This window comes from Cervus canadensis, chromosome 1 (assembly GCF_019320065.1).
Source record: "Cervus canadensis isolate Bull #8, Minnesota chromosome 1, ASM1932006v1, whole genome shotgun sequence".
Taxonomy (NCBI): Eukaryota; Metazoa; Chordata; class Mammalia; order Artiodactyla; family Cervidae; genus Cervus; species Cervus canadensis.
In genome coordinates, this window is record NC_057386.1 from 65,824,197 (window position 1) to 65,840,162 (window position 15,966).

Here is a 15,966-nt window from a genome sequence, read left to right on the forward strand (position 1 = left end):
ATCAGGTTATGGATAGAGTCTAAATCCTCTTTTCCTCCTCCCATCCTTCCTGCCTTGTCCTCCTATATCCTTTATATGACCTAAAATTCAAATAATCTATTAATCAGATACTCTCACTCACTTATCTACATATATATTCCTTTGAATAGAGTCAATCTCAGGTTATTTTTTTAAATGCTAGATTTGTTCATACACTAAGGAAGAAAAAAGGTAACTAAAAGCTATAACCAGAAGTATTAGAAAAGAGCTTGTCTCCGAACTGACACGTCACATAATGTTACCAGGTACGCCTCTGAGTTTATAGAGGCAGTGGAGGGGGCAGCATCATTCTACATCATTCTCTTTCTGCATCCCAACCGTCTTCCATCTTTTTGCATAACGGGACCAAGAGAAAAGAAAAGATTATATGGTCTCATGAGAACCATCATTAAAAAAAAAACTTATACCAAATGCAGATTTTTCTAGGTGGGTGATAAATTAATCAGTTAGGAGAGACTTCCTCCTTCTCTTTGCTCCCTGTACGTTTTTTTCATCCCTGAGTAGCGGGTTGTTCCTTTGTGTTTGCTTCTTATTAGGTAGACCTTAGGACTCAGTGTACGGTCTGTGATCTAGGAAACATCTGCCTTTAATTTTCCCTTCTGTGGTGTGACCAGGTGACTCCGGATTTCCACCACACTTCCTGTGTCCTAATTTCTCTTGCCAGGTGGAGACCCCTGCCAGTCTTGTGTCTGTCCTAGGAGTTTATCCCAGGTTTCCCCTGAATATCCATTAAGGAAGTATCCAAAAGGAAATGGCGATCTTTTCTAGTAGAAGCTCTGCTGCATATAATTTTTTAAACCAGGATGATGGATTTTAGGGAAGAGTGTGGATTTTCTTTTTTTGTTTTTTCTTTTTTACAAAGAACTTTTCTTTAAATTCTTTAAAAGTCATTGTTACATAGGGCAGAATTGCATGAGTCACACAGGCAGGCAAGGAAAAAAGAGAATTGAAGGATGAATTCAGAAAGCTAAATATCGACTAGTAAGTTTTCCAGGAAGACAAACAGTAGAGGAAACTTGTCAAAGAGAAAACACAGCACACTTTCCCAAAGATGAAGAGCATGTCTCCAGGCTGGCTGGGTCCCGGGTACCCTGGGCACGGCGGGGGGGATGGGGGGATGCAGAGAGGCTGCAAAGATACAGGGAGTCCAGGGGCCTCCAAGGGAAAACAGCAGAGGTCACAACAGGCCTCTCTGTGGTGCCAGTGGAGCTCGAAGACACTAGGATTCTGGAGAAAATTCTGGAGGGGGCATGGGCAAGGGACTCTCATTTTGTATTATAAGTTTCTAAGACTATCTGGTTTCTAAAGTGACATTATGTGTTACTTCAAGCAAATTAAAAAAAGCTTGAAGAACAAGAACTGCCATTAGTCACTAGTCTCTAGGAGACTTGTTCTTTACTTATGATCTGAAATATTTTATGGCATGGAATCTGAACATGCCAAAAGTACTTTAAAAGTTGTCTTAATTTTTTTTAATTTAAGGTTTATATGTAACATCTTTCCAATATGTACATTGCCTGGGAAGGAATTTATAGACTAGTAGAGGAAATAATGCAACAGAATACCTCTAATAAAGGTACCCAGTCTATGAAAGACTTTATTTTAGGAAAAACAGAAGTACATATTGTGAGCTTCAGTCCACAGGCTTTTGACTAGACCATGAGCATCTTACAACCAGGGACCATGTCCTAGTCATAGATATTTTTTGGTATCTAGCATAATACCTGGGGTTAAAATAAGCATTAAAGTTCTTAGTTGAAAATTAAAATTGTTCTCTTTGTAACTGGGTACATACCTGTCTTTTGGTCAGAATATAGACATCGTCAGCTAATAGGACAAAAGTTTGCAAAATCTGTCTCTGGATGTTTGCAGTGCTTCAAGCTGAAACTGCCACATGTTCCGTATTTTATTATCCCTCACTCTGTCCTGGCATATCATGGACACTTTTTTAGAATGTTGTGATCTTTTCATGCTTTTGTTGTTGTTCAGTTGCTACATCGTAGCAAACACTTTGAGACCCCATGGACTGCAGCATATCAGGCTCCTCTGTCTTCCACTATCTCCTGGAGTTTGCTCAAATTCATGTCCATTGAATCAGTGATGCTATCTAACCGCCTCATCCTCTGCTGCCCTATTCTTTTGCCTTCAATCTTTCCCAGCATCAGGGTCTTTTCCAAAGAGTTGGCTCTTCGCATCATGTAGCCAAAGTATTGGAGTTTCAGTTTCAGCATCAGGTCTTCCAATGCATATTCAGGGTTGATTTCCTTTAGGATTGACTGGTTTGATCTCCGTCCAAGATACTCTCAAGAGTCTTCTCCAACACCACAGTTCAAAAACATCAGTTCCTTGGCACTCAGCCTTCTTTATGGTCCAACTCATAAGTATGAGTATGGTCCATCTCATCCATACATGACTACTGGAAAAATCATAGCTTTGACTACACAGACTTTTTTCAGCAAAGTGATATCTCTGCTTTTTAATATGCTAAGTTTTCCATGGCTTTTCTTCAAAGGGCAAGCATCTTTTAATTTCATGGTTGCAGTCACTGAATGCAGTGATTTTGGAATCCAAGAAAATAAAATCTGTCACTGCTTCCACTTTTTCCCTTTCTTTTTTTTTTTTTTTTTTTTTTTTTTTTTTTTTTTTTTTTTTTTTTTTCTTTTTTTTTTTTTTTTTCCCAGTGGGTTTTATCATACATTGATATGAATCAGCCATGGATTTACATGTATTCCCAATCCCGATCCCCCCTCCCACCTCCCTCTCGCCATGAAATGATGGGACTGAATGCCATGATCTTAATTTATTAAATGTTGAGTTCTAAGCCAGCCTTTTCACTCTCCTATGTCACCCTCATCAAGAGGCCCTTTAATTCCTCTTCACTTTCTGCCATTAGAGTGGTGTCATCTATATATGTGAGGTTGTTGATGTTTTCCCCAGCAGTCTTGAGTCCAGTTTATGATTCATCCAGCCTGGCTTTCCCATGATGCACTCTGCATAGAGGTTAAATAAGCAGGCTGACAACATGCAGCCTTGTTGCACACTCCTCTCAATTTTGAACAGTCAGTTGTTCCATGTCTGGTTCTAGCTGTTGCTTCTTGACCCACATGGTTTCTCAAGAGACCGGTATGGCGGTCTGGTACTCCCACCTCTTTAAGAATTTTCCACAGTTTGTTGTGATCCACACTGTCAAAGGCTTTAGCATAGTCAATGAAGCAGAAGTAGATGTTTCTCTGGAATTTCATACTTTTACCAACAAATAACTTCTAATCATAAAAATTAATCCTCCTGTATTGCTATATATCCAGGAAAGGGAAAAGTAAATTTTAGCCCTTTTTGTCTTTCTAGGTTTTCTACATGAAAGTGAAAGTTGCTCAGTTGCATCTGACTCTTTGCGACCCCATGGACTATATAGAATGGGGTCATGAAATTCTATACATTCTATACATGGACAGGCCAGAATACTGGAGTGGGTAGCCTTTCCCTTCTCCAGGGGATCTTCCCAACCCAGGGATCGAATCCAGGTCTCCCTCATTGCAAGTGGATTCTTTAATACCTGAGCCACCAGGAAAGCCCAAGAATACTGGAGTGGGTAGCCTATCCCTTCTCCAAAGGATCTTCCCAACCCGGAGTCGAACCAGGGTCTCCTGCATTGCAGGCAGATTCTTTACCCACTGAGCTACCAGGGAAGCCCAGGTTTTCTATGTAAACTTGTTCTATAGATCACTTCAGGTTGACTATAGAAGAAAGACATAAAGCAGAAAAGATTTATTCTGGTTATTGTTTCCTTGGTTCATTCAAAAGATGTTTACTGAACACATTTATACATCAAACTCAAAGTTTGCAACCTTTTTGTATTAACATCTTAAGATCGTGCTGAAGATCCTGTTCTTACATGTTGCGGTAAATGCCACCTTTCTTAGGTGCTGACTTGACATTATGCCTGTTCCTCTTCTCGGGGCAAGTTGTACATGCTCTGCATCAAGTAACATAACTCGAGGTTGCATCTGATTAACATCACTGTGTACTATTGTGTATGGGTCATGATTTGAAGTTTAGCAGCACACCAGTGATGCGCTGCTTATTGGTTGGGAATTACCAGAGGCTTGACTTATAAAAAGACAGGTTCTAAAGATAGCATACGGTAAAAACCTGTGAATAGGCAGAATTACTGCTAAAATTCCATTAATTGACACTTAAAGTACATTATTTGTTGCCAAATTAGGTGCCATGATGGATACCATCTCTTAATAAGAGAGTTTTCCATCTACTGTTAGGAGAGAGTTCTGTTCTTCACTGAACACCAGATGCTTATCAAGGTGACATTTTGTATGAAAAATTCCTATTTTTAAGCATCAGACCCAGACACTTTTGGCAAGAAGTGCATACAACAAGATGTAACAAACAAGCAGAACAAAGCCAGCAGTGAAATTATTTCTGGGGATTTGCTTATTAGGTTGATTGTAGGTGGGCTCACCTGTGCTGTTCATGCTATTGTGTTTCTCTCTGTGAGTAGGACTGAGTTCTCAGTAGTTCAGTGAGCCTGTGACTCCCACCAAGCTATACTGTAAAAAGAAGTGGAAGATCCTCGGGTACTCTCCTTGAGAAGTTTACAGTGTAATTAGGAAATCAAGACATGCATGTGTGGGGAAAAAAAAGAAAAAAGCATTGGAAAGGATGGGGCAACATATTCTAATTATAAATGTACTTTAGCTATTAATAGTAGAGTTAAAAGCCTCTTTTAGGATCTTTGAGCACTTTAATAAAGCTAAAGAAATATGAAACTGCAGAGCCACTGATCACCATGCCCATTTGGTGAAAAACATCGTGGGAAGGATGACCTAAAGGAGCAGGGATGTGTTCTCAGTGGGGAAAATACAGTGCTCAAGAACGCCTGTAGATCTGCTTTGTTCTCTCGGCTTTATTATTGCTTCAGCTTCAAAAGAGATTAGGTACATGAGAAGCGTGCATTGTGAAGCTCAGAATGGTTGTAAGTTGTGAATAATAATTGCAACTGAAATGTGAATGGTCAATTATTTGAATTTATAAGGTAGACTTGTGATAACTACTGGGCAGCTCAACTGGTGTTGGCAGGGTATCTCCAAAAAATTTCAGCTTGGTATAATTATGGACTCCAGAAACTTGTGTACTGGGAAATAGGGTAGAAAAATAGAACCTGCTTTTTTTTCTTTTCGGCTGTGTGGGCTCTTCATTGCAGTGCTCAGACTTCTGTAATTGTGGCCTGTGCACTTAGTTGCCCTGCAGCATGTGGGATCTTAGTTCCCACACCAGGGACCACATGCCCTGCACCGGAAGCTGGATTCTTAACCATCGAACCAGTAGGGAAGCCCCAGATGTGCCAAGCACTGTACTGTATTTTTTTTTTTTTTTGGTCATTCAGTTTTAGTAACAAGCCAAAAGATGGGCATTAGTATCCACGTGTTACAGATAAGAAATAATTCTAGTAAGTGAGTACATAGGCTGAGCTCTACCCACTCCAGTATTCTTGCCTGGAAAATTCCATGGACAGAGGAGCCTGGCAGGCTACAGTCCATGGGGTTGCAAAGAGTCAGACACAACTGGGCAACTAAGCATGCACACAAATAGGAAAGCAGGCCTCTGGCTGGCTCCAGACTCTCCTTTTCCCACTACAGTCATGGTGCCCTGAGAGGTATATCATGCATCCTGTTTGCTTTCTCTCTACCTGTTTGTTGTTCATGCTCATAGCTACACTGTCAGTAGAACCCATTTTACACATTTTATAATAGGTAAAGTATATTAATTAAACTCATTCAAATATGTATTAACTTTTTTTGTCATGAAACCAAGTATATAAATAAAGGTTTGTACAAATGATTTTCTTTTCTTTAAAAAGACTCAATAGAAAAATAACCTGATATAGCAATGTTATGTTATAGATCTCAGTGATTATAGTTGAGCTGTCAATGTGATGAAAAAATTAATGAACTCAGGACTCATATAACTTTTTGTAAAGCTTTCACAGTATTATTAATAATAGAAGTATTTTGTAGTTTTGTTATAGCTTTTAACTTTAGTAAAAGCCATTCTAATTAGATCTCAATTGTTTTTCTTTACTAATCTTTATTTTCTAAGTCTGAAGAAGGAATTCATTCTCCTTGCCATACCCAAACTTTATGGAAGCTAATCAAAGTTTTAAAGCTAAAACATAATTTGTTTTCATTAGTTTCAGGTAACTACACTTATTTTTTTCCATTCCCCACAGTTTATCAGATTTGGCCCTACATATTGTGATCATGATATTAACTTAGACACTTAAAATGGCATCATAGCTTTATATTTGTCTTAGCGGTAAATGTTATTTACTAACTCGTACTTTATTTCCCCATTACATGATATTGTTTTAATCTAGCAGGTAATGTAGGGTGATAAAAATTTGAGTGGTGCATACAAAAGATGAAAGCACAGGTATTTTTGTTATTCTATAACACTATTACTTTCTGTTTTAAGAGAAAAATATGGGTTGGCCCAATGATCTGCTTATAAAAGTATATATAATGATTTTTTTCCTGCAGTACAGCAAGTGAAGGTTTATTGTAGTCCTGAAATTAATATCATAAAAAAAAGCAGTGCACATAAACACCTGACTTGGTTTATAAACACCTGACTTAAAAAGGTTATGTTCATAGAATGACTGACTTCTTACGTTCCTTCTTAGTAAGACTAATTTTTTCACCTGACATGGTGAAAGTACCACTTTTCAAAGGCTGCTCTTGGTGCTAGAAATTTCTCTTCTTTCTTCTCTTCTAATCGCTGCCTTTGTCCTGTTCCCTCAGATTGAGCCTCCACTCCCACCCCCAGTTGATCCCCCTGCTGCCGCCATCAACTTGGCAACTGGAAATGGCAAAGCCAACTTCTTTCCCATCCATATAAATACCATTACTCTATTTTGTTGTCATTGGCTTACTAGTTCAACTGAGGGTAATTTTTCTATCTTTAAAAACATAACTTATAATATTTAGTATGAATTTAGGATACCAACAGGTGTGAAGAGCATGCATTTGAACCATTGCAGTGAACACTTTGTCTTGGGTGGCCCTACACCCAAGGCTCATACATGGCTTATAGCTTCACTGAGTTATGCAAGCCCCTTCGCCATGGCAAAGCAGTGATCTGTGAAGGGAAGGCCTGGCATGCTGCAGTCCATGGGGTCACAAAGAGTCAGACACAACTGGGTGGCTGAACAACAACAGAGACATTTTGGGTTGTCACAAGTGTTGGGGGTAGGGGAGCATGTTTTTAGCATCTAATGGGTATAGGTCAGGAATGCTGCTAAGCCTTCTGTTACACACAGGGTAGCCCCCCCTGCACCCCACATCTTTAACAAACGTCAGTAGTTCCAAAGACGAGAAAACTTGCCCTGGTTCTGTTCAGGCCTCAGCTCTGTGTCTTCCTCACAGCTCCCAGGGTGATTTACACACCCCTCCTCTCAGCCCCCATAATACCTCACATAACATTTTTTTGGTCACATTCTGTTTTTATGTTTCATTTGTTGATCTTGCCAAAAAGACTGCATATTTCTTGAGGGAAGAGATTATGTATTATCAACATTGGTGTCCCCAGTTTGTGGCAGAATGCCAGGTACATAGCTAGAGCTTAATAAATTAATAAACATACTTTTGAATAAGACATCCTAGACTACCCCAGTGTCTTTCTGGCCCTTTCAGAAATCTAGTCTTGCTCATTTTTATCTTCTTTTTCCTATATCTACTCATTACTTATCTTTTAAAATATTAACATGTCAAAAAAAATATTAACATGTCAATCTTATCATCCATAAAAATGTAGATCTTTCCACAATTCAAGACATATAATACCAGCATTCCAGGATTTATTCATGAACTCTTAAAAAGTCAGACATGCCATAAACATCATGGCTGGTGCATACAGACTAGCTACGGTCAACAATGTTTATTCTAGGGAGATGTCCCAAACAAATTCCTACTTGTTTTTTGAAACAATTTGCTGTCACATCCCTGACCGTGGATCCTTAGTGTTTAACCTGACTGGTCATGCCAGCATCGACAATTCCCTCTGGCATGTTCCCACATCCTTCAGCATGGCATCTGCGTTCCAAATCTTTCTCTCTTACCGTGGTTTCTTCATATGCTGTGCTTAGATCATGCTCAGCTGTCTCTTCACTCCTGCTTTCCTTCTCACATTCTTCAGGCTCAGTCAAGATACATGTCCTATGTTAAACGCCGCAATTGAGCGATGTATACCTTCTCTGCATTCATAGCGCTTTGTGCCTACCCCTGTATACTATGAATAGAAAAGCACCTCTGATATTTGTCTTTCTCACCAAGGTCAGAGTCTGTGCTTTCAAGGCATGTCTGGTGCCTGATACATGTTATACATGTAATAAATATTGGATGTATGAGCGAATGGATGGGACAGAATGCCTCTTTCAACCTGAAAAAATCACACCAATCTGGTTAAACCTTTCTATGGGGAGGTGGAGATGAATCCGTCCAAATGTTGAGAGCCTTCAGAGAAGATGTTACCATGAGATAAAGTTTACATCCACTGGCAGCTTTGCCAAGTTGACAAGAGGGCTGTACCTCTGGATCACATTAACTCAACTCCTTGTTAAGTTGATGTCTTTATTGACTGGTACTTTAATAATATGCAAATGACATGTATTGAGGATTTTTATAAAGAATGCATTTTTAGAGGTATTTTCAGTTCCCTCTGAAGACAGGAGCTCCAAAAACCCGTGTGGTGATGACGTCGGGCACCTGCAGGCATCATTCTCATTTGTTTACCAAACCGAATCCAGCAGCTCCTGGATTTGCAGAAACGATTTTTTCCTTAGCAAAGTAAGGGGGAGAAGGATGGATTTAAACCTAGGAACAAACTGTTACTTTGAAGGTTGTGTAAATATTTTTTAGAATCTGTTTTACTGTTTTATTAATAAATAAAATGTGACCCAAAATAAGGAGAGGTTGGGTTTTCTTAGATGAGATTAAGAATGACCATTGTGTTTGTTGTTGTTGACAACATTACAACGTCATACTTAGCAACTTTTATTTTGTTCTTTCCTGTATCTACAGAATCTGTATGAAATCTGGGGGGGCAGGCTTTATACCTATAAGTAATTTGCCTACATATTGAACTTTGTGGAATATTCAGAAACTTTTATCCACCCACCCTAGCCTGAATTAGAGACGTTTGGTCTATAATCAGACTGCAGTGAATTCACATCTGCTTCTGTCACTTTCCCTCATATTGGGGCTTCTCTGACAGCTCAGCTGGTAAAGAATCTGCCTGCAATGCAGGAGACCCCGGTTCAATTCCTGGGTTGGGAAGGTCCGCTGGAGAAGGGAAAGGCTACCCACTCCAGTATTCTGGCCTGGAGAATTCCAAGGACTGGATAGTCCATGCAAAGAGTTGCAAACAGCTGGACACGACTAAGCGACTTTCACTTTCTGTCACTTTCCAGCTGTGTGACTGAAGCCCTAACCTCTAAGCCTATTTCCCCCTCATTTTCAAAGTTATGTTTGGCACACATAATAATAAGCTATTCTCATCATTATATTCATTACTGGAATTTCATTTCATTATGCTGAGAAACTCATTTTTAAAATGCAGTTTTCTTTCTTAAAAGCATCTTCTTAAACACTAAGCAAGATTCTGTGCAAAAGCAGCGGGAGACAGTGATCCTACAGCACAGGCCCAGAGGGGCTTCTGGGGGCAAGTGGGAAGAAAAGATGGAAGGGGACCCCAGAGTCCTGGAGGAAGAGAAATCCACAGCAGCAATCAGGCCTGAGACAGTTCTCTCTTGACCCAAACTTTTGGTTCTCCTCCTCAGGATCCAAAAGCCATTTCCCCAACCCTTCATTTTCCTCTAGAAGATTCCATGATTCTCATGCTCTGGACTGGGTTATCCGCTGCACTGAGAGCAAGGATTCCTGGTTATAGGGCAGCAGTGCTTGAAGAGCAGGCGGCGAAAGATCTGGGTCAGCTCTGCCAGGGGCCAGGACACAGGCTTATAACATTAAAATGGGGTGAAGATGCACTTCTGCAGTCCTGTGTTTTGTCGTGGACGAGTCGGTCTGGGCTCAGGTTCTGTCTGAACAGCAGAAATCAGAGGAGAGCAAAGTAAGCCTCGAGGAAAAAAAATCTCTTAACGTAAACTGTTAGGCCTACTCTCTGTAGGCTATCAGACACCAAAGTGAGAACTTGTCAAGGTTTATATGTGTTGTCAGATGTTTTGTGATGCCCCCAAAGATTATGAACAAACAAATCATGCTCATAGTGACTTGTGTTTAATGAACACACACTTCGTTCCAGGCATTGCATCAAATGCTTCCATACAGCAGTCCCCAACCTTTCTGGCACCAGTAGCCAGTTTTGTGGAAGACAGTTCTTCCATGGATCCAGGGAGGGTGAGGCTGGGGTGGGGTGGTTTGGGGGTTATTCTAGCATAGTACACTTATTGCACACCTTATTTCCATTATTATTACATCAACTCCACCTCAGATCATCAGACATTAGATCCTGGAGGCTGGAGTCTCCTGCTTTAATGGTTTCTCCCTCTTATTCTTCACAGCAACCTTGTGAGGAAGTTGAGTTACCTGTGCTTTTATATGTGAGGAAATAAGGTTCCTTAGAGAAGCTAAGGAACTTAATGTGCACAAAGTTGCACCAGCTGGCAAGCAGAGGCGCTGGAAGTGAATGTGGGCAGTTGGATCCACAACAGTTCCTGCTGCCCGCTTCTTTAGTCAGAGGTCAGGTGACCACACCTCCGTCCCCGTGGTGGCTGTCCTGCCTGGGTGTCCCCCGCTGGGACAGGAGCCTGAACTGTGCTGAGCAGGATTCCCATAAGGTCTTCTTCTAAGACTGTGGAGTGGTACCTTCACCTGTAGCCTGGACTCTGCATAAAGGTGGAGATACAGGGGCATCTGCAAAACCACGGACTTTTCAACCACAGCTACATTTGAGGTACAGAAATTGTATTGTATGCACTGCACAGCCTGGAGGCTACTGCAGCATCTCCCAAAACTGCTTCCCATAGACCTGCATTTGACCACAGGCCTTCTTTTTTATTCTCTCTTCCACAAAACCTGTCAACCACCAAAGCAGAACTTTAAACCAGATATAAGATATTGGTTGGTTTCTAGATCTAGCCTAAACATGATGCTGCAAGTCTTGAGAACTGTAGAACCTAAATTCATCTCAGTCAAAATTCAATTTTGTAACAAAGTTTCCAGTGGCCACCCCCACCCTCACAACAGCTTGTGGGATCTTAGTTGCCAAGCAGGGATTGAACCCTCACCTTGCTAGTAAAAGCGCAGTCTGAAGGACTGGACCACCAGGGAATTCCTGACACAAATTTTTATTTAAGTGTTAATGTACAGAAAAATACACAAAGGATACAGCTCCATGAATTATCACTCCCGCTCAGCACTCTAGAGGCTGCCCTAGCAAACTGGGTGACTTACAACAGCAGAAGTGTGTTGTCTCACAGTTCTGGAGTCTAGAAGACTGAAATCCAGCCTGTCGAGGGCGTTCTTCCCCTGAGAGCCACAGGGGAGTCCTCCCTTGCCTCTCCCTAGCTTCTGGGGGCTTGCAGTGTCTTCCGCGCTCCTCAGCGGGCAGCTGCCTCCCATCTCCCTGCCTCCGCGTCGCGCAGCACTTTCCCTGTGTGCCTCTGTCTTCACAGGGCCTGCCTGTAAGGACACCAGTTACACTGGAATCAGGGGCCCTCCCCACTCTAGGATGACCTCATCTTGACTATAGTAATGACATCTGTACTGACCTTATTCCCAAATAAGGTCACTCTCTGAGGTACCAGGGATTAAGAATTCAACATATTTTTTGGTTGGGCGGTGGGGGGAAGAACACTTTAACCATAACACCCCCTACCATGTTCCACCCCAGTCAATATGCCTTTCTCCTTCACATAGATAACAAAGTGTTATAACATCCTGTAAAATCAGTGGTATTAAATAAGGAGATTACTACATGTAGACATTCGATTATATCCATTAAACCCTGCCTGGACACATAGATGAAACTTTGCCTTTTTTGGCCCTGCTTCTAAGTACTGATTCTGATCCTTTTAATTGCTGTATCTAAGTCAACACGATGTTAACATGCAGTCTCTCCAGTTTTACACCAAGAAGTTTCTTCTCAAAACTTCAGTCAACCTGCTTGTATTTTAGTGCTGTTATTAATACCACTTTTATGTCACCATTTATTAATCTTTTTTCAAGTAGTTTTTTACAGAAAGCCTTCAAGAACCTTTTTTTAAAAAAAATAAATATTGCTGAAAATACTATACTTTTAATTACAGTCCTACCATCATGATATTGGAGACCTCCTGGAGTCTTGGGTTTTTTTTTTGTCTTCTTCTCTGGTATAATAGTATATGCTTAAAATTATTCCTCCCATAAACTGAGCTGATATATCATTGTATATTCATTTTTTTCATTTATTTTTATTAGTTGGAGGCTAATTATTTTACAATATTGTAGTGGTTTTTGCCACACATTGACATGAATCAGTCATGGATTTACATGTGTTCCCCATCCCGATCCCCACTCCTGCCTCCCTTCCCACATTGTATATTCTTGAAGTTTTATCTTATCTACCTGCTGCTGCTGCTAAGTCGCTTCAGTCATATCCAACTCTGTGCGACCCCATAGACGGCAGCCAGGCTCCTCTGTCCCTGAGATTCTCCAGGCAAGAACACTGGAGTGGGTTGCCATTTTCTTCTGCGATGCATGAAAGTGAAAAATGAAAGTGAAGTCGCTCAGTTGTGTTGGACTGTTCGAGACCCCATGGAGTGTAGCCTACCAGGCTCCTCCATCCATGGGATTTTCCAGGCAAGAGTACTGGAGTGGGTTGCCATTTCCTTCTCCGTATCTACCTAGCAAGGGGATTTATATAGATTACTCTAGGCATAAACTTTAAAAGAGCACAAACTGGAAAATAAGTATAAATTTTTTAAAAAGCATTCAAAAAAAAAAAAGGAATTTTTAAACAAGTATTTTTTCCTAAATCATATCATTAAAATTTCATGGTTGTATATTTTTTCGAAATGATTCTAAAGACAATTAATCCAGCTGGTTTGAATAAAGACAAGAAACAAGTAAGCAACCTTACAAACTTGTGTTAATAGTATTACCCTTTGCAGTTAGATAGTTTTGGCCAGTAAGATGAGGCTCACAAGGTTTCTGTGACTCAGCCAAGGTCACATAGTCAGGGGCAGCCAGGACCAACCAGCTACTGAACAAAACCCAGAGCAAGCAGAAGACTTTTCTTTTTAGGCAGTGATATTTGTAATTCTAATCTTAGGAAGAAATGCTGTTGGTCTTTAGGTCAATAAAAAAAGTAGATGTGAAAGGGTCAGTCACTCAGTCGTGTCTGACTGCGACCCAGTGGACTGTAGCCCTCCAGGCTCCTCTGTCCATGGAATTGTCCAGGCAAGAATACTGGGGTGGGTAGCTATTTACTTCTCCAGGGGATCTCCTTGACCCAGGGATCAAACCCAGGTCTTCTACATTGTAGGCAGATTCTTTACCATCCGAGCCACCAAGGCAAATGACTATAAAAATGATCTAGTTTGATGTGATGTAGAAGACAAGAATTCTAATGTCAAAACACAAAAGAGATATAGCAGCTCAAAATTCTTTTAGGCACCATGTAATTACTACCTTACTTTAAGCTGTGTCCAGAATTTTACTGGAAGATTCAGTATGCAGAAGCTATGAAAACAGTCTTAAGGGCTTCCATGGTAGCACAGTGGAGAAGAATCCACCTGCCAGTGCAGGAACACAGGCTCGAGCCCTCGTGCAGGAAGATTCCACATCCCGCAGAGCAGCCCAACTTAAGCCATGTGCCCTGAGTACTGAGTCCGTGTGCTGCAACCACTGAAGCACACCTAGAGCCCATGCTCTGCAACGAGAGAAGCCGCCGCCGTGAGAAGCCTGTGCACCACAGCGAAGACCCAACGAAGCCAAAAATGAAAGCAAATAAAATTATTTTTAAAAATTAAAAAAAAAACAGTTTTAAGGCAAAATTTTACTTCTACCAGCCTCCTCAATTCTCATAAAGCATCTTAAATAGCAGAGGCAATTTTTTTTTTTTTGGTTGCATTGCAAGGTATGCAGGATCTTAGTTACTTGACCAGGGATAGAGCCCCCTGCAGTAGAAGTGCAGATTCTTAACCACTGCACTGCCAAGGAAGTCCCTCAAAGGCAATTTTTAAAGTTTTTTAATTTGTGTTTTATAAATATGATAGTCCAGTAACTAATATATCCAACTGGCTGCTTGCAGCTATTTGCATCCCGGAAATGATCTGGCATTATAAATAATTCTGTTTTAAAAAGATTAATGAATGAATGTGTAATAACTTTTCTTTCTTTCTTTTTCTAGCCAAGGACCCTTGTCATCAATTAGAGCAGTAATCAAGAGATGTAAGTTTATTTTTCCTGCTCTGTATTTTCCTCTGAAATAATTTTAAACGATGATTTAAATTTCCAGCAAATGATTGTATTTGATGAATCTTACAAAGAATCTGACAAGAGTAGCTTCTCCTAAGGAGTAATAAACCATTTCAGACAAGCAGCTAGGTTTTCAAGATTATTTTCAACTTTCATTTATTTATAAACCAGTTCCTGAGAACAGTATTTTTCTTTTAGAGAATGCACCTGTTTTTAACAAATGTATTATCTAGTCAATTTTAATGATCTAATATAAATTGTAACTATTTTCCATAGGTAGAAACATCTGATGGGTTTCAAAAATATCAAATCCTGTACTTTTTTGCTGATTTACTTCCACACTATTTTTATTTAACTCTATAAATGCTTATGGAGTTAAACTTACACTTCCACATACATGATAGAAGTACTGTAATAGAACTCTCTCTAAAATGGTGCATTCATACTTCCTGACTTTACTTCTTGGTTAAAGCTTTAAAATTTGCTGTTGGTACAAGAGTTCAAAATTCTTTTTAATAAAAGGCTTTGCAAACATCCCTTTTCCAAATAGAACATGGATGGTGGGTGCTCAGTCACTCAGTCTTGTCCAACTCTTTGAGATCCCATGAACTGTGGCCTGCCAGGCTCCTCTGTCCATGGGATTTCCCAGGCAAGAATACTGAGGTGGGTTGCCATTTCCTTCTCCAGGGAATCTCCCTGACCCAGGGATCGAACCCACGTCTCTTGTGTCTCCTGCATTGGCAGGTGGATTCTTTACCACTGCACCACCTGAATTAACTGTTATTTTTTAAAAAATAAAGATAAGAAAGGGATATTAAATGTTCTTTGCATTATTTGAGCTGAGGTCACCACCCTGAGGAGAAGTATCCTGTTTTTAAAAACATAACATAATATTTAGTATGAACTCAGGATACCCACAGGTGTGAAGAGCATGCATTTGAACCATTGCAGTGAACACTTTGTCAGGCGACAACGCGGAAAAGTATTTCACATTTCCCATATTTAATTTTTTGATGATGGTCATGAATTATAAAGGTGTGGGAATGCCACAATGGATACTGGTGGGAATTCATATATGAAATGAAAAGTTTATAATAGCTGTACATGCCTTAGAGCCCTTGGGGAAAGTGGGGGAGATGGGGCAGGAAAGGAATCTAGAAAGAAAAGTAGGATTTTGAAATTTGGTAAAAGTTTCTTGCTAAAGGTATAATTTGGGATAATTAAGGTTATATGTGTGTAAGCAAAACCCTGGAAGTAGCTCAATATTTAGGAAGGTAGTGCTGACAATCAATAGAGAAGGTGGGAGAAAAAGTGAAATAAAAAACCAAGAAACAGAGAAGGTGAAAAAGACAGAGTCTTATGAAACATTGGTGTCTGAGATCAAGCCGTGCCTTTAAGGTTCTCTAGAGCCAGAGAGATTGACCTCCTCTCATAGGAGTCT

At 40.2% G+C, this 15,966-nt stretch overlaps 1 protein-coding gene across 8 annotated transcripts in view; it reads left to right on the forward strand.

The window, feature by feature from the left end:
- Positions 1-15,966, forward strand: part of SH3D19 (SH3 domain containing 19) — a 196,786-nt gene that overhangs the window by 118,853 nt on the left and 61,967 nt on the right. For all 8 annotated transcript variants that reach the window (XM_043484650.1, XM_043484637.1, XM_043484644.1 and 5 more), the window contains exon 3: positions 14,458-14,498. In XM_043484650.1, coding sequence (XP_043340585.1) covers positions 14,458-14,498 — 41 coding nt within the window. The remainder of the gene's footprint in view (positions 1-14,457; positions 14,499-15,966) is intronic.